Source organism: Chlorocebus sabaeus, chromosome 11, assembly GCF_047675955.1.
Source record: "Chlorocebus sabaeus isolate Y175 chromosome 11, mChlSab1.0.hap1, whole genome shotgun sequence".
Classification (NCBI taxonomy): domain Eukaryota; kingdom Metazoa; phylum Chordata; class Mammalia; order Primates; family Cercopithecidae; genus Chlorocebus; species Chlorocebus sabaeus.
Window position 1 is genome coordinate 37,735,106 of NC_132914.1, and position 18,376 is coordinate 37,753,481.

Sequence of the window (18,376 nt, forward strand, 5' to 3'; positions counted from 1 at the left end):
GTTATTATTAACAGTAGGCTGATGTACTCAAGTTTTAAAGATTCCAGAGAGTCATTGAGACAACTACGAAATGCATTAGACTGATTTAATATAAAGCATTTAAAGACAATTTTGACCTTACTTTGTTTAGTTTTTGTTGTTGTTTAGTTTAATTTTAATCAAATTACCCCAGAGATAATGCCTAAAATCTGTCAGTCAGGACATAATATTCTTAGCAAAAAATTGTCCAAAATTTGGGACATGATATTTAAAGCTAAATAAACACCTTTATACTTTTCATATTGGCATTCATTGGGAAGTTTAGGATGAATTTAAATGCTTTGGAACTGAGGAAGTTAATGTATTAGTAATAGAGGATTAACACAAAATGCTGAATCGTCAATGCTGAATCCTACATTTTAATCAACCCTAAACTTCAAGGTATACAGGAAAGTACCAGACATAGTGCATCCTTCCTCTGAAGAAATCCCAAACTGTCAGACACAGATCCCTAAAATATTTCTTTTTCCTGCATTAAAATGTGTTTCAGATGAATGGACACGTTTTGAGTAGTGTATGTGGAAACGTCATTTACAAAGTCTGTTTAGTTGGCCGGGCGTAGTAGCTTACTCCTGTAATCCCAGCACTTTGGGAGACCAAGGCAGGTGGATCACGAAGTCAGGAGTTCAAGACCAACCTGACCAAGATGGTGAAACCTCGTCTCTACTAAAAATACAAAAAAAATTAGGCGGGTGTGGTGGCGGGTGCCTGTACTCTCAGCTACTCAGGAGGCTGAGGCAGAGAATTGCTTGAACCTGGGAGGTGAAGGTTGCAGTGAGCCGAGATTGTGCCACTGCACTCCAGCCTAGGCGACAGAGTGAGACTCCATCTCAAAAAACAAAAACAACAAAACAGAAACAAATAAACAAAGTCTGTTTAGTTACACAGATAAGAAAATGTTTGTGATTACTCTCCCTTCTCTAGACCTATGTCCCATAAATCCATAAATCCCATGTTCATTTACAGAAAGCAGCCTAGATAGGAGTTTCTCAGTCTTTGAGCTGTTGCCATTTCGGCTGGGATGACTGTTATTGAGGTGCATCGTAGGATGTTTGGCAGCATCTCTGGCCTCTACCCACTAGATGTTAGTAGTATCTCCCCTTCTTCCCTCAGGTGTGACAATCAAAATGTCTCTGGATGTTGCCAAAGATAAGGGGCAGGGTTGAGTATCCGTGATTTAACAAATTAGGTGTATCCTTCTAAAAACATTTTACAGGTAGAGACTCCAGCATCTTTATATTAGGGTAATCTGGAGAAGGTTGTGCCTCTCTCCATTTTCCCTCTTCCCATTTTTATTGTAGGGCAGCAGTGCATTCAGGCTTTTTGAAAACTCTCTTTTTCCCAGATAGCAGTAACTATTATGCAGTGACTAATCCGACCCACCTTAATAGATATGAATAGACTTGTTTTGTGAATATATTTTAAAATATAAATGTATGGGATTTTGTTCATGCATCTAAGAAGCTACAAGGTACATTTCCTCTTTGTGGAGCTATTTATTTTTCTGGAGAGCCAAGACAGGTACTTCTACTTCTATGGTGTGATTTGAGGGGTTAGGAAAATTTCCTTGCCTTCAATTTTCCTTCCAACCTGGATATCACAAATACACAATAGTAGTCCTTAACTTTATTTTTGTTCTCAGTCACCTGAAAGACATGACAATCCATACTCTATATTAATGCAGCGGTGATTCTCAAATAGAGAAGGGCTTTAAAAATTAGAAATCCCTACTCCATCTTGAAATTTTGATGTATCTCCCTAGAGTATCTTACTTCTCTATGCTCCATTACAATTTCTCTTTATTGTTGATAGCTGTCCAGATTGAGGGGAAGCAGAGCAAGATGCATCTATTATATGTTTCCATCTCTCCGACCCATTCTCTCCCTTTCCCCTCTACTTGCTTTCTTTCTCTTTTCCCTCTTCTGTTTACCCGATTCTATTTCTGATTCCAATATATAACAGTTTCCCCTGAGACTCTCTCAATACCAACAATCCTAACTAATAGTTTTTAAAAGTCAAATATTTATTAAGTACTGGAGGGACAGAATGAGAGAATACCAAGACTGATAAGATGCAAATAATACTTTTAACATATTTACAATCTAGTAGAAAGACATGCTCAAATGAGTTAATTATTTTAATATACTCTGTCTCTGAGCATAAAATATAATTATATATGCTCATTATAGATGTATAAAAAATAAACAAATAGGTAGAAGCTTTCCATAGATGTGTAATTTCACTACTTGGAAATTACAAGTTGTTATAGACTGTTTTGCATGAATTCACTTATATCCATCAAGTGACTACATTTCAAGGCACTACATGAGAACCATAAATATTGTACAAACAGGATTTGCTGAATGTCGTTGGAGAGTAACAGTCCATGGGGCTGATTGTGATCAGTTTCTGAGGCAGGCCTCTATTTCTTGGTATGTATTGGTCCCTGTAGGCTTGATAAACTCCCTGGAGGTGGAGATGATGGAGTAGCAGAGCTCATCAAGGGTATGGAGGCTTGAGGGTACAAAGCACGCTCAGGAAATTTTGGCTATTCCGGTTTGTCTAGAGCACTTGTTCTCAACCTTACCTACTCGTTACTAACTCTACTAAATATAGAATTAAAAGAAGAAAAAATCTGATAACTATTTTCTCCTGGGACTAATTAGATCAAAATCTTTGAATCCAGACATTAGTGTTTTAAAAAGCTCCTCAGATGTATTGTTCAGCCAGGACTGGGGCAGGGAAAGCTACTGAACTCATCAAGCCTTGAGAATGAGAAGAACAAGAAGAGAACTTTAAAAGGATTTAGGGGCCACAATATGACTGTGGAGCTGAATTTAGATTTGGTTTCATAGGCAACATGGAATAATTTGTGTGTGAGCAGGAGAATGACACAATCAAAGTGGAATGATAGGAAAATTAATTTTACGAGAGAGAGAATGAGTTGGAAGTAAGGAACTCAGGAGGCCTCTTGGGACTCAGCAGAAGGCTCTGAGGCCACCAAATGGGTGTGGTGGTAGTGGAAATGGAGAGGAAGGGAATGTGAATGAGGCTGCACAGTGAACTGCCAGCGTTAGCCGTGGGGTTAGACCGGAGCAAGAGTTAAAATGATTCATCAATTTTAACTCCAGAAAGACCTCAAAAAGAGCTTTTGTCTTGTTATCATCAGCTATATGGAAGGTAGAATAAAAACTTGTTAGGAGAAAAGATAATAAATGTGGCTTTTGATAGGCTGTGATTGAGTTGGAAGGGCATACCAGTGAAATATCCAACACAAAGTTAGAAGTGTAGAAGAGTGCTTAGGAGGTGGCTGTAAGTGAAAATGTGAAAATTATCTACGTTAGAGGGATAGATGAAATCACAGAAGTGGATGACGTAATTGAGCAGGTTATATGTAGAGGAAAGATGGGAAGGTTGAGGACAAAATCTTTAGATGTATCTTTCTCGGAGTAGAAGGAAGAGGAAATGTTAAAGGAGATTTGATTCAATGAAACAAGTAGATCAGATTTCTATTCAAATATACAACAGATATAATTAAAACAGATATAATTTATTTAGTTTTTTTTTTTTTTTTTGCTTGGACAGATTAATTTAAGTGCTTTCTATTTTCTTTTCAACAGGTGATGGCAGTTTTGGATCAGTTTATCGAGCAGCCTATGAAGGAGAAGAAGTGGCTGTGAAGATTTTTAATAAACACACATCACTTAGGCTGTTAAGACAAGTAAGAAATTCAGTAATATAATTATATTAAATTACACATTATTAATCTGCTGGAATTCTTATTTTGTGTACAGTTGTGAAAATGCAAAATAATGACCACATTTCTACTTGAGTTTAATTATGCAATTCTAGTTTGTCTTTTCTTTGTAGAATAGAAAGTTTTGTGTTATTTCTCCTGTTGAGAAACAACGCACTATATTCTGAGAATCCTTATAATTGTGATACATAGTATGTTGTAAAAACTTTTGTAAGACTCATTTACCCTCCTCTTTTTACTTTAGAACCTTACTGTTCAAAATGTGTTCCATGGATAAGTAGCCAGGCATTATCCAGGAGATTGTTAGAAATGTAGAAACTTGGGATTTTTCAGCGCCATATTTTTGTCCCCGGTGCTCCACAGTAGTCAGACTCCTAGCTGCCTCCACTTGCTTCCAGACCTTGAAGCCTAGCAAGCTCCTGACTTCACCTTCTATTTTCTTCAGAGTGTTTATCTTTTACATTTCTGGTCTAGGGAGAGAATGATTTTTATTTTTATTGAACATGACTTCCGTGTTTTCAGAGTGAAAGAAGAAGTTTAATGCATGACCTCACATTGCTAATTTGATTGAAGGTGAGAAATCTTAAACCAAAACTCTCACTGATAAGCTTGCACCTTTCTTTTCTGGGTTTATCCACTTCAATAAGAACGCTATTGATTACTTGCTACAAAGATGGAAAAGTCAGCACGCTTATCCTATTTCCTACTTCCTGTCCCTGCCCACTTCCTAAAATTTAAAATTGGTTAAATTAGTTTTCCTCATATGTAACAATTATAACTTGGAATGATTTACAAAACTTTTGATTTTTTAGTACACCAATTCTAGACAGCATGGACTGACTCCTTGCTATGTGAGATGAGGAAAATTACTGCCATTCTTTCTCTTCTTCCCATCACCTTCTCACATTCCCTAATTTATTCTATTATTTTTATGTAGTGAAAGTTTATAACGTTTATATTCTGTTCTGTGCTCATAATTAAATTGTTCACATTTTGTCTATAGTTTGGTTCTGAGGACAAAACCAATAAATGCCATTTATATATATTTTTATTTGTACAGAACCAAAATATTTCTACTTTTAGACAAAGAAATGCAACCTTCTGTCACTAACTTCTTTTCCTAATAGAATAGTAACATTCCAAATACAAAGTCAAACGGATCCTCTATTGTTATGTATTTATCATCAGTCTATAAAAATAAGGGCATATTTTAATTCAGGCCACATTTTTACCCTGATTTAAAAAAAATTGTTTTTAGGGACGCAGTCTCACTAGGTTGACCAGGCTGGTCTGGAACTCCTGGCCTCAAGTGATCCTCCCACCTTAACCTTCTGAGTACCAGTGGTGATTTATTTTATGTAGCTTTTTGAGGTTTTCTGATTATATATATAAATTTTAAAAAACATACTTCAGGAAAAGATATTTTCATCATGCCTTCAAGTGTTTCTAAGTTCTTAATCATACAGTTTGTATAACAGAATCTACTTTCTTCTTGAAGACATTCATCATTCAGCACATGACTTACTGCTCTAAACAGGAGAGATGGATTTCTAGGCTGCTTGCGCACTGATTAATCTATGAGTTAGTTTCCTTGCCCTCTTTGATTATTCTCAATGTTTCTTGGATTCCATGCCTTCTCTTGGTTGAATTGTCCTTAGTTTTTGTTGAAGAATATCTTTGAATAATTTTTTTAAGAAAAGGTGTTTGTAAGGTAAATGTTTTCAGTCCTTACATGTTAAAAATATCTTAATTTTGCCCTCCCATGTGGTGGATATGTTATCACACTTTATATTTTAGGAATCTAGGTTTGAAATAATTTTTCTTCAAAATTTGAAGAAAATTCCGCTGATTTTTAGTGCCCACTGTTGCTAATGAGAAGTCTGCAGTCAGTCATGTTTGCTCCTATCTAAGCTACCTTTAATTTCATTTTAAAAACTGAAAATTTGATCTTTTGAATTTCATTTGTTTTCATTGTTCTGAACCTTCACAAGTATATGTTTGTGTGTAGGTTGTTTTTCATTCCATCTAATTCATTTTTTTGTGAAAATTATCTTCTGTGTATTCTCTTCTATTATTTATTATTTCCTCCCTAACCTTTATTAATCATTTTTATTGACAGCTACTATGTACCAGGTTAGGTGATAGGATATATAATACACATATAGTAGTAAGCTAAACCCAGTCAAGCCTCTCCTTCTCTGGAGCCTATATCTAGTTACTTATGATTCATTATTGCTTGCCATTGCTCCAAGAGTATATATTAGATGACAAGCCTTCTGCGTCTATCTCATCCATGTTTGAGTTCTCTCTTCAAGTTTTATCTATAATTTGTGTTACTTACTTGACTATCTCTTGCAGGTTTCTAGTTTGTTTTTCAGAATTGCCTCATCTATTATTTAGTTTTCTGCTGAATTTTGTTTTGATAATCATATTTTTCACTTCCAACAATTCTTTCCATCGCCTCTCCTTGTTCTTTTGTAGCCATATTTTTGGATGAAATACCCTCAAGTGTTTCTGTTCACATCAATTGCAATTTAATTTTTTGTATTACTTGCATTATTGCTGTTTTCTCTGAGGTCATTTGCTCTATGGGTTCACCTTGATTTTTCTGTTTTATATTGTTGGTTTTCCAAATTGAGTAGTTTTGGATGACTTCATATCTATGAAGTGAGTACTATATTGATTATCAAAGATAACTAGAATGGGCATTCTTCACATTTATGTAGGTTTGCTTGTTCAAGTTACCACTTTCTGAACAAGAAGGTAGACCATAGACTTTTAAGGGCTGCGTACTGCTTAGGGATACTCTGTTTTTAGGTTACATGGGCAGGGATCACCAGGACTGCTGAGACCATACCTACCAAAGGAAGGCAGGCTAACGATAGTTGATGAGCTAAAAAAAAAATAAATAAAAAAATAAACAAAAAAATCTCATAATGTTTTAAGAAAGTTTATGAATTTGTGTTGGGCCACATTCAAAGGCATCCTGGGCTACATGTGGCCTGTGGGCCACGAGTTGGACAAGCTTGTTCTAGATACTTCAGACTCTGTTCTACATCTCTTCATAGATCAATAACTTGCTGCAATGAGCTTATGAGATAAATTATCTTCTTTTCATCCATAAAAAAAGTCATGGGAGGTACTCACTATAGGATTGGTTTATTCCAGTGACTCTGGCCAATTTTCTTTAAAATTCCTTTAACCTTGTTATATTGGTTTAATTTCTTGAGAATGACTTTTCCCATTGTGGTAAACTGGTTCTGGGCTTCACAATTACTTATTCCAAGTACAGGAGAAAAGAGGGCACCTCTTTTGAGGACTTGCATTTCAAAGGAATCAAATGGCCTACATAATAACCCATTAAATAAATAAATGTCTCTCAGCCCCAGTTGAGTCACCTGTGCTTTTCTCAACAAGCACTATGTTCAGGGCAATGCTCTGTGCTAACTGGCTTTAGGTCTCTGTTACCGAACTGATCACTGTGGCCCTAAGGGTGCTGTTACTTAGAATATTCTCACCTTTTCTGAGAGGCTGATGTTGGGGTCAGTTCCACCTGAACTAAAGTCCATGGGCTGCATGGGTAAAGGTTTGAGTACCTCAGCAAATATGGAAAGGAAGGGGAATATACACTGTTAGTTAACAGTGGTTACTCCTGTACTCTCTTGTTTGGATACTACTAGGGATTTATTTCTTTTTCTGAGTCTTTATTGACATTAGGAATGAGAGATAGAAATAGGGTGAGAGAGGAAGTAAAATTCAATGCTAATTTTTCCATCTTATACCAGAACTCAACTGTATTTCTGGAATCTATGTATCCTTACTTTTCCTTTGATTTATTACAAAAAAATTCTTAGTGGCTACACTAAAAATTTTGTAACCTTTAAAAAATACATAGTTACACTACTTCAGTTACTCAGTAATAGAAAATTTCATGTATGTACAAAATATCCTGGGGGCATTTTAATTATTAGTAACTACAGTCACAGTGTAGTTCTAGAACCAAATTAAACATTTTGCATATAGAAGCTTATCTGTGAAACAAATCTGGCACAATCTCTTTTAATGTGTAGGTAATTTGTTATATAAATTGATTTTTTAGCTTTGTTTGTTAGTTGTCAGCATGCATTTCAAATTTTACACAATGTGTTTGGGGGAACTCTGATGGAAGTCAGTGCATTAAAAATGTCTACAGGGCCAATTAGTGTATAGGCAGGGAGGCAAACTAAGGGAATGGTGGAAGAAATTGAAAAAACAAAACAAAACAAAAACGATATGCATAATGTGCTGCTTCTCGTAAAAAAAAAAAAAAAAGACAACAACATAAAGAAATAAAAATGACATTTGATGGTCATTCTGCCAGTAGTCATGGGGCAGATCTATGTTACACTGTACTATTATGCTCTTTTTTCTTTGCAATCAGTGAGTTGCTTTTCCAGGATAGAAAATTTGGATTAGGCCTCTGTCTGTGCCTGTGAAAATAAGTAGAGCTAACTTAACACCTTCTCATCAGTTTTAACCAACTGAGCTAATCAGACATGGGCATTAAAAAAAGATTTTATCTACTAAGCAAATATGATCACAGTCTGAAACTTTGTTCTTGGAAAATCCCCTCTTAGGGTGTTCAGCCTTTCTTCTTCAGCTTGCAGAATTCTCCACGTTTCAGTTTCCTGATAAATCAGTGGGTGCTGCTACTCCACATCTTTGAAGCTGGTTGTTAAGAAGCAGCACTTCTACAGCGACCACAGTTTAAAGCATGAATCAATTTAACATCACATAAGCTATAAATTTCAATGGAGTTACAGTTTCAGAGTAAAGTGCAACATACAGTATAAAGTGAATCTGGAATTCAAGCCCAACAATGTCATAAAAGAGGCTGTGAAGTCTCACATGATGTGGGCCACAGAGAGGATTGTTGCCATTCAGATCTTAGCTCAAATACTACCACATCCTTGGAGTGGCCCGCCAGGGGCCACCCTTACTAAGCCAATCCCTCTGTTCAAGCCAAAATGATATCTCAGACTTTTTTTGAATTGCAGAGAGATTGTTGCAGCCAGGGATTGCATTAGTAAGGGTGGCCCATGGTGGGCCACTCCGAAGATGTAGTAATATTTGAGCTAAGATCTGAATGCCAAGAAGACTTCAGCCATGTGAAGGGTGGAGGAATTTCTAGGGAGAGGGGTCAGCACAGGCAAAGACCCTCTGATGGGAAGAAGCTGAGCACAGCTTGGGATTGAATGAATGCCAGTGTGGCTGAAGGGTGGTGAATGAAGGGGAGGGGGAAAGGAGAAGGTCTGGGAGGCCTGGGCATGATCAGATCAGGTGGTGAGGCCATGGAAGTAGATGGGATTTTCATCTAAGAAAAATGAGAAGTCTTCAGAGAGTTTTCAGGAGGGGATGATATATATTTCTTTGAAGTTGAGCGTTATCCTCGGTAAACTTTTGTAGTCATTAAACCAGAGATTATAGACAGATTTTCCCTCATATGCCAGTTGCAGCTGATTAGTAGTGGCTATAGAGAATCCTGGGCTGAGAAGGATTCTGTGGCTAACCAGAATTCAGTAGACGAGTTTGACATGGCCCATTAGTATGACTGTACTGTGTGCACTACATTAAATGTCTGACAAAAGCAGAGGCAAAGGAAAAATAGAACTTAACAATTTAATTCTGACAATACAGTTGACCCTTGAAAAACATAAAGATTGGGGTGCTGACCCCTTGTGCAGTCAAAAATTTGCATATAACTTTTGACCTCCCCAAAATCTGAACCACTGATAGCCCGCTGTTGACTGGAAGCTTTGCTGATAACACAAACACTTGATTAACACGTGTTTCGGATGTTATCTGTATTATATACTCCATTCTTACCATAAAGCAAGCTACAGAAAAGAATATTTTATTTAAAAAATCATAAGGAAGAGAAATATATTTACTCTTCATTAAGTAGAATTGGATTATTATAAAGGCCTTCATCCTCATCATCTTCACATTGAGTGGGCTGAGGAGGGGGAGATAGAGGAAAGATGGGTCTTGGTGTCTCAAGAGTGGCAGAGGTGGAAGAAAATTTATGTATATGTGGACTCAGGCACTTCAAACCTATGTTGTCCAAGGGTCAACTGTAGTTTCAAAACCAGCTTTTTATTACTGAAAATATGTAAAAAAAACTCAGAGAAGAAATGGAAAGTTTGCTATGATCCAGTCATCCAGAGAAATCCATGGTCACCCTGTTGATGCACTTTAAAGAAGGAGATACGTGGGTAAGACTTGATGGTGAATTACTCTTATATGATTTTGGACTTTTGCAGGAGCTGGTGGTGCTTTGCCACCTCCACCACCCCAGTTTGATATCTTTGCTGGCAGCTGGTATTCGTCCCCGGATGTTGGTGATGGAGTTAGCCTCCAAGGGTTCCTTGGATCGCCTGCTTCAGCAGGACAAAGCCAGCCTCACTAGAACCCTACAGCACAGGATTGCACTCCATGTGGCTGATGGTTTGAGGTAAGTAGGTCGTGTTGTTTAATATTCAGTGCATGACAAGTGTGACCCCAGACTTACTCTCAGGTTCCGAGAACACTTCCCAGTAACACCGTGCCCCAGGAACAATTTACAAACAATTTGGATGAAAACTACCATTTCCCTGATCAAATTTGGTAATTTCAGAAAATAAGAGTATGAAAACCATGTAGAACCTCATAGCAAGTAGTAATAGACTTTGAACCCACAAGTTCAGCTGTGGAACCCATAATTTTAACCCTGTACTGATCTGCCTTCTGTACAAATGTATAAGTTAGGCTTCACAGTATCAAATTGAGTGTCAATTACATGATTCCAGTGAGGAAAGATGAGTCCATACTTCTCAAGGGGACTAGAGTGATTCACGCTGGATTCTTCGGTATGACCATCTCACATGTCTCAGAGGCACACCTATCCACGCAGCCAGGGCAAGCTTTGGAGAGGGAGCACACTGGAGTGGAAAGGCTGTTGTCTTTGAAGGCAAAAGGCCTGGGATTAATCACTATTCCACACACTTAGTAACTTAGATTTTATATCTCTGATTCCCAAATAGTCTGTGAACCATGACTTATATTTAATGCATAAAATTGTGATGACCTCTGTAATAATGGAAGACATTCCAGATGAAACTCTTGATGTCCGCTCTGCCATTGCTCCCCAACCCCAGTCACCTCTTTACACCTGAGAGTCACCTTTCATTCTTTTCTTTCTCTCTCATCTCATAGCTAATCCTTTAGCAAATCTTTCCGCTCTGCCACCAAAATATATCTTAATGCTTCTAACAATTTCTCTCACTAATGTCTGAGCCAGTATCATCTCTCATTGCCTTTCGGTCCCCTGCTTCTATCTCTGTCTCGTGATACATCCTGTTCTTCACACAGCGACTGGGGTGATTTTTCTAACATGAAAGTTTGATCAGGCCTTGTTCCTGTTATCAACCCTCCCCTGCCTTATTTCTTGGGCAGGGTGCTCAGCCACTCCTATCCCTGAGGTTCCTTGCAGATACCAGAGGCTTTATATTGGCTATTGATTTCACTCAGGAGTGTCTGACACCCAGATATGTTCTCTACTTATTATAAAGGATTATTTGAATCCTTTCATTCAGGACTCTCAGCACAGAGGATGTCCCCGATGACCCTTTGTCTCTCCAGCCTCTATAGGAGTATTGCTGCCTAGGATTTTTTATGTTTTCATTTTTTAAAAATTTATTTATTGTCTGTCTTGCCATCAGAATCTAAGTACCATTAAAGGAGGGACTTTTCATCCTATTCACCATTGTATCTCTAGCTCCTAAAATAGTAAGCCTTCAGAATTATTGTGTTGACAGTAGGGGAAGAGGGAGAAAGGAGGAAAGAAGGAAAACAGTGCCTGGTGCATAGTAGCAAAGCAGTGTATGTAACTTTCCTTCTCTTCTGAAATGCTATGAATATGCCTTTTAGGTAGTATCCAAAAATGTCCCTTCCTGAAAGGGTCCAGAAACTACTGAAAACTGTCCAGATTATGAAGTGAAACAGGGTGCAGGGATTTGCATTTGAGTTGATATTTCTGCTTTTGAACACCAGGGGGAACCTTGGCTTAAATTAATGTAGGTAAAGTGCAGCGTAGTCTCCTGTATTTCAATGCCCTCTTTCCTTTATTTAACTAACTCTAGGTTCAGTTTTTCCCTAATTCTTCCACAAATCCGCAAAGTGTTTATTTATAAAGTGAAGAATTGCTATATATATATATATTTTTTTTGCTTAACACTGTTTGAAACACTTTGTCTCTAAAATGACTTATTCTAGTTCTGTGAAACCTTACTTTAAACAACAAATCCAGCAGTTTCTGATGAAGTAAATGAAATGTCAGCATATTTAAAATAATTTGCCTAATTTGTTCTTAGCTTAATGCCAGAAAAGCTTTCTGGATTTTGTATCACAAAAGGCTAGTAGATTTCAGTATCTATCAATCTTCTACCAGCACTAAGTGATTTTTAAAACTCAGCATTAAGGTTTATTTTCCCAAGTATGTTTTAGCACAGAAAATAAAATCATGCTCCTTTGGAGTCCCTTGAACGCTGGAGCTGTTTAGAGTGACATACAAGAACTTTCTTCACGTTACATGCTCTCCCTCCATCTTGCTTTTACCTGTTAGCTTACCTCTCCAATTCAATCCACTTCCTTTGAACTCTTTATCATAATTCTATAAAACTTATGAAAATATAATCACCTGCATTTTCTATATGTTTCTGTGTTTCAGTATCTTCAAAATGGAATGTACTGCCTTGGTACATCACCCACTATAAATCTATTATTTCTGCTATATCCCACACTTGCCAGGCCAGGATACTTGTTGTCCCATCCAGGCCAAACACCTTTCCCGAAAAGCAACTATGCATTTGTCCACCAGGTCCTTGACTCTACTTTACATTATCTTTTTAGTCAATTCATTTACTTTTATGCTGCTTACTGCTGCCTTGGTTCAGCATGTCCAGGGAATTATCAGAATTTCTTTTCTAAAATAAAAATCAATTTATGCTTGCAATTCCATGGCAGTTCTCAATTATCTACAAAGTGCATCCAAACTCTTGGCATAGCATCAAAGCTCTTTCTGTATGCCTCTTGCTTCCCTTTACAGTCCCTACCACCCTACTGCCCACACTGCATTCTAGCCATGATGACAGTCTTGAATTTTCAGTTATGCTTCTGTCTCTCCGTCATTGTATTTGTTATTCCTCTCTTTCCACCAAGTTGTCCGCCTAGAAAGCTCATTTTTCTTAAGAATTTCCTCACATATCATCTCTACTGTGAAGCTCAAATGTGTCATGAAGTGTTAGCTTCTCCAACTTGTGTTTCTTGCACACGCTCTGTGCAAGACATTGTCTTAGGTGCTAAAGAGAGAAAGCTAGATATTATATTGTTCTTGAGGTTGAAAGCTTACAGTCTAGTGGGAGACTCAACTTTGCTGTCTTTACCTCAATGTTTTTCTTCCTCTGTGCTTCCCTAGCATGTGGTAGTTACATATTTCTGGAACCTTGTTTGAACACCTGTTTGAGGACTGTTTGAGCACAATCCTTCTGGATTGTGACACTCTCAAGAGAGCAGATATACAAAGATGGCTTTGTATACTAAATGACTGGCCCTCATAGATACCTAGTACGTATTTGTCAAATGAATGAATGCATTCTATTTTTGGAATAATTCTATTCAGAATGAGATAAAGTTTACTTTAAGCTATGAAGAAAGAAGTTTCTTGGCAACTCTTAAAATAATCACAAAGAATGACTGTTTAACTTAATTTAAACCAGTTTGTTTTAATAAAATATTTGACAATAGTCATGGTTACACAATGCATAAATTATGTCTAAATTATTGTCAGGAAGGAAAGATCTTTACTTATTTCAAAAGCTATTTTGCTAGTCTATTAAAAGCTATTAAAACTGCACTTCTTAAGATTAAATTCTATAATTGAACATTTTAACTAACCAAGATATTATCTCTTTCCCACTGACATTATTTCAAATTAAGCTTAACTATTCCTTTTTAGCCTTTGGAAAGTATTCTGAGTCTGTGTTCTATAAATATACTTAGAGAGGCATGTCTTATAAAGGATTTGGATACTGTTCAGTGATGTATGACTTGGCTTTAGTTTTTTTATTCTTAATCTCTCAGTTTTTCTCTTCAGCATGGCAAGAGTACCTAATGGCCTTTCAGTAAGCCCTTAGTAAATTTTTCTTTCAAGCCCATTACTTACTGTGAAGGTCAACTTCATTAGTGTATTTATCTTATTTTTTTCAGCCCAAAATAGGTATATTGAAATGAATGGGCCTAATGTCAAATGTCCCAACTACATCCTGGAAGAGAGAGAATCTTCTGCTGTATTAGTTGATGCAATTAAATAATATGTACTCTCCGGGCCATCATACAATTCAAAGTTCAGGGTATCATTGCCGTTCTCCTCTAATCCTTCCAGAAGCGATTGGTACTAGGTAATGGAGTAACTATTAATTGATACAATATGAGCCAAAACCAACAGTCACGAATAAGCAAAGAATTTAAATGTAACTCCATTAAGTCTTGTGAAAAATTATTTTCAACCTCGGTTGTCACATAGCTGTGACATCACATGAAATGCTGTAGTCAATTTGACATCATGGGGCAGAGAAGACAGAGTTGGAAATCAGAATTTTATAGACATATAATGTGATAATAGCATTAGTAGCTGAGACACGGTAAGCTCACTGACCATGTTTCCAGAATGGATAAGACCTGGTTGAGATGAAAACTTTATGTTGTTTTTTTTATATTAACTAGCTTTTACTCTTTGCCTGAAATGTTCAACTCTAGTTGCTCATGATTGCGTGGGTTAGTCTCCAAAAGGATGAAATTTAATGTTACCCATCATCTTTTCCAAGACAATGTTTTATTCATTCTAACTCAGCCCAAAATACTCTTTTTTAACCTTAATATCTAACATGATTAGGTTTATGGTAAATTATATACTCAAACAGAAGAAGAGACTAATAGCAAGCAAAAGTCTTATATTTTCATTTGTTTTCATCCAAAAGGTAGAAAATATTTTCCAAACATTGGGAAACATTTTAGTCAGAAAAATAAATATCAATGGTAAATAGAATAGAGAAAAATTTTAAATCTGAGCTAAACCTCTATATGGTTTTAAGAAAATCAAAACTATTAAATAAATGGCAGGTACAACAAAATCCCATCAATTCTTATTTAACTTATTTGAAATAGCTAAAATATTCACATGATCATTGAGGGAATTCAGAATTGCCTTTAAGTAATTGTTCATATATACTAAAGAAAAGTCTCCAAAAATTGGGTCTTTGCCTGAGATAGATTTGTCTTAAAATTGAAATCATTCGCTTATCAGATTTGACCGTTTTTTAAAGCGTAACTTTACTTTGTAATATTAGACTTGTATGTTTTGATTTTCTTCTATAATACCACTTAACTTTAAGGGTCAAAGTGAGCACAGAATTTTTGATGCTTGGCATAATGGACATGCATATTTAAGGAAATTAGGAGAGAAATTATTATAATGTAATCACATTTGAATAAGATTTCCTGTGCATTTTCTGGCAGATACCTCCATTCAGCCATGATTATATACCGAGACTTGAAGCCCCACAATGTGCTGCTTTTCACACTGTATCCCAATGCTGCCATCATTGCAAAGATTGCTGACTATGGCATTGCTCAGTACTGCTGTAGAATGGGGATAAAAACGTCAGAGGGCACACCAGGTAGGTGATCAGGTTTGTCTCATAATTCTATCTTCAGGATGGATAACCGCTGACCTCAGATGTGAGTTCAGAAGAGTCAAAAGGAAACAAGAGTCTATCACATTGGGAACAGAGGTTTATTGTGTGAAAAATTGCAAGCATTACATTGTGATTTTTATCATTGTCTTTTGTAGGAAAAAAGACAATTGATGTAATTTTTCAGGGCAAAAACTGAATAAAAAAGAAGAGAATGTTTGATATCAAGTTATATTTCTGTAAGTTAGATTTTTAGATTCTTTAGATACTCTAGAGGTTGTAAAAAGTAACAGCAAAAACTTCAGTCTAGGTACTGTTGACACTTGTGAGGCAAATCAAATTCAGGTCCACAAATGCTTTTTCATAACTCTGAAATCCACAAATTCTTTTTCATAACTCTGAAAACCCCAAGTTTTTTTTTTTAATAACTAATTTGGTGTCAAAACCTAAGCAAACTGAGTTGATGCTTATTATAGTCTTTATTTCTCATGCCCAGTGTGAATATGCGTACATTTTGCTGCAGAAATATATACATGTTTGAGTACAGGGGGCCGGCCCTGACCCTTCAAAGGGTTTCTGTGCACATCACTATCTACCCCATGGAATATTCCCTCCCTTTCTCAGTTCCCACTCCACTTCAACTCAAATTCATCAGAATATCAAGCTCAGATTCCTAAAAAGCAGTTATGGGGCCAGTGATCTGTACAGACATGTTGTCTCAGACATCAGTTTGAGCAGGAAATACAACATTTAGGGGTTGGCATTTGTTTGGAGGGGGGGATCACTCTATCTTTAGGGAAACTTTATATAGTTAGTTATTTGTAAGTAAAATTACAGGTGGCTATACGTCATCTTGATGATTGCAACTCAATTAAATCACCATGCTTGACACAGAAGAAAATATGCTAGAGGATATCTCACTAGGGAAAAGGTTCTAGTTCAATTCTTGCCCACTCAACTTTTGTATTTAGATAAACAAATGGCTCCAGATTCCAATGCCTGGTTTTATTTTTGCTCCAAATACATATATACTCTTTTGTTTTGCATAGGTACATTTTAGAAGTAGACTGTGTATTCTCATAAACACTTCAAAGTGTATGTTCTGGCTGAGAGTGTCTCTGTGTAGTTCAATGAAGTTAATTATAATTTTTTTCAGTACCGTGCTGTGTGTCAGGCCCAGTGCCAGGTATATTAGAGACAAGATCTCTTATCCTCATGCTGAAAGGATAAGAGATAAGGGCTGAAAGTTAGCTATTATTTTCTCATTTGCCAAATGAGAAAACTGAAGCTCAGGGAGATTATATAACTTGCAGAATATCACTCAGTAATTGGCCGAGATAAGAATTCAGTCTGAATGAGAACCAGATCCAGAGATATTTGGCTTTAAATTCTATAGTCTCTCCTAAACCATATGTGACTCTAACATGAAGAAGCTTATTTAATTTTCCCTATTAAAAAAGTCAAAACAAAACAACAGAGCCATGAATAGCAAATATTGTCAATGAGAGGTTTGGAAAAACAATCTTAAAGGATGAAATTCCATAGACCTCATATATTCCTACCTGAAAAAAGTGGGCACAGGACAATGATTTTCTTTTGGAAGATCTGCTCATTTTTGTCATGGGACATGAAGGTGGACTGGACCACTCAGTTTCTTCTTTCTGCATCTCCCAACCCAGTCTTTCTGTTCATGGGGTGAAAATCTGTTGTTGAAGCCTTGTCTACTTAATTGGACAGTGGAACTCTCGGGTCTCTATGGGCTGTGCTCTTGTACTTGAGCTCTGCTTCTCTACTCTGTGGTCTGGGTCAGCTAGCAGCCACTCAGTTCACCTTGGTTCAGACTCATGGCCTTTCATTTTCAGTATCTGACTTCTGGTTTTGCTCAATACCTGTCTAAAATGTAATACCCATCTGATTCTTCATACCAAGCAACACAATTGCTCCTGATCCCTTTAATCTCCAATATTGAATGGTGGTAACATAAATATGGAGACAGATCATGACAGAAACCCAGGGCCTAATCTTTTGTGCCCACTCTTCTCACAGGCTTCTTAATACTTTGGAAGCTTTTTTTTTTTTTTTTTCTGGCTGTAACCTAGATTTTCCCTTTATCATTACTCTATTATTGTTAGAGCACTTCTAATTATCTTAGCCCTAAACTCTGCCTCCAATTTTAAATAACAATAATTCTCACTCCTACTAATACTGCTACTAGTACTACTGTCGCCAAACTTTTTCTTCCCCAAAGCAGTTCTGTTTGGGAAGAAAATAGTTCCCTCTCATACAATTTCAGTTATCTTCTTGTCTTTTCTGTTTAATGAATCTTCCTGTTAATGTTACATCTTTTAACATGGAAACTTCTAGAGAAACAAAAGATGATGGATTTGTTAAACTTTTTGGGTGCAGTTTTATACTAACTCTTACCGAAGTGTGTGCATTATGAGTGTGGGTCCATTACAGCTGTAATAGGAGCAGAACCTTCCAGAGCATGAGCGATGTGCTGGGCTTGTGCTTAGCTCTGTCCATGAGTTGAGCATCTCAATCCTTAGGACCCTCTGATATATGTGCTATTACTATTTCTAGTCTATAGATGCAGAGACTAAAGTTTAGAGAGTATCAAAAACATTTACAAGGTCCTATAGGACAAAACTGTAAGACAAAATGCATACCCAAGCAGCTTGAGAGCAGAGCTCCTGTCCAGCACTGTGATAGCTGGGGACGCAGAAACGGAAACAATGCAATTATTGACAAGGGCCGTGGTGCCATGTCTGTCCATATTTTGAAAATAATTATGGTATGGATATTTTCACCT

At 36.8% G+C, this 18,376-nt stretch overlaps 1 protein-coding gene across 6 annotated transcripts in view; it reads left to right on the plus strand.

Annotated features, from left to right (window-relative positions):
• LRRK2 (leucine rich repeat kinase 2) overlaps positions 1–18,376 on the plus strand; it is a 152,039-nt gene that overhangs the window by 102,870 nt on the left and 30,793 nt on the right. For all 6 annotated transcript variants that reach the window (XR_012094482.1, XM_073020622.1, XM_008002887.3 and 3 more), the window contains 3 exons: positions 3,660–3,760; positions 10,099–10,289; positions 15,389–15,549. Coding sequence is in view for 5 of the 6 variants with exons in the window: in XM_073020622.1 (XP_072876723.1) it covers positions 3,660–3,760; positions 10,099–10,289; positions 15,389–15,549 (453 nt within the window). In the remaining variant the exon portion in view is untranslated. The remainder of the gene's footprint in view (positions 1–3,659; positions 3,761–10,098; positions 10,290–15,388; positions 15,550–18,376) is intronic.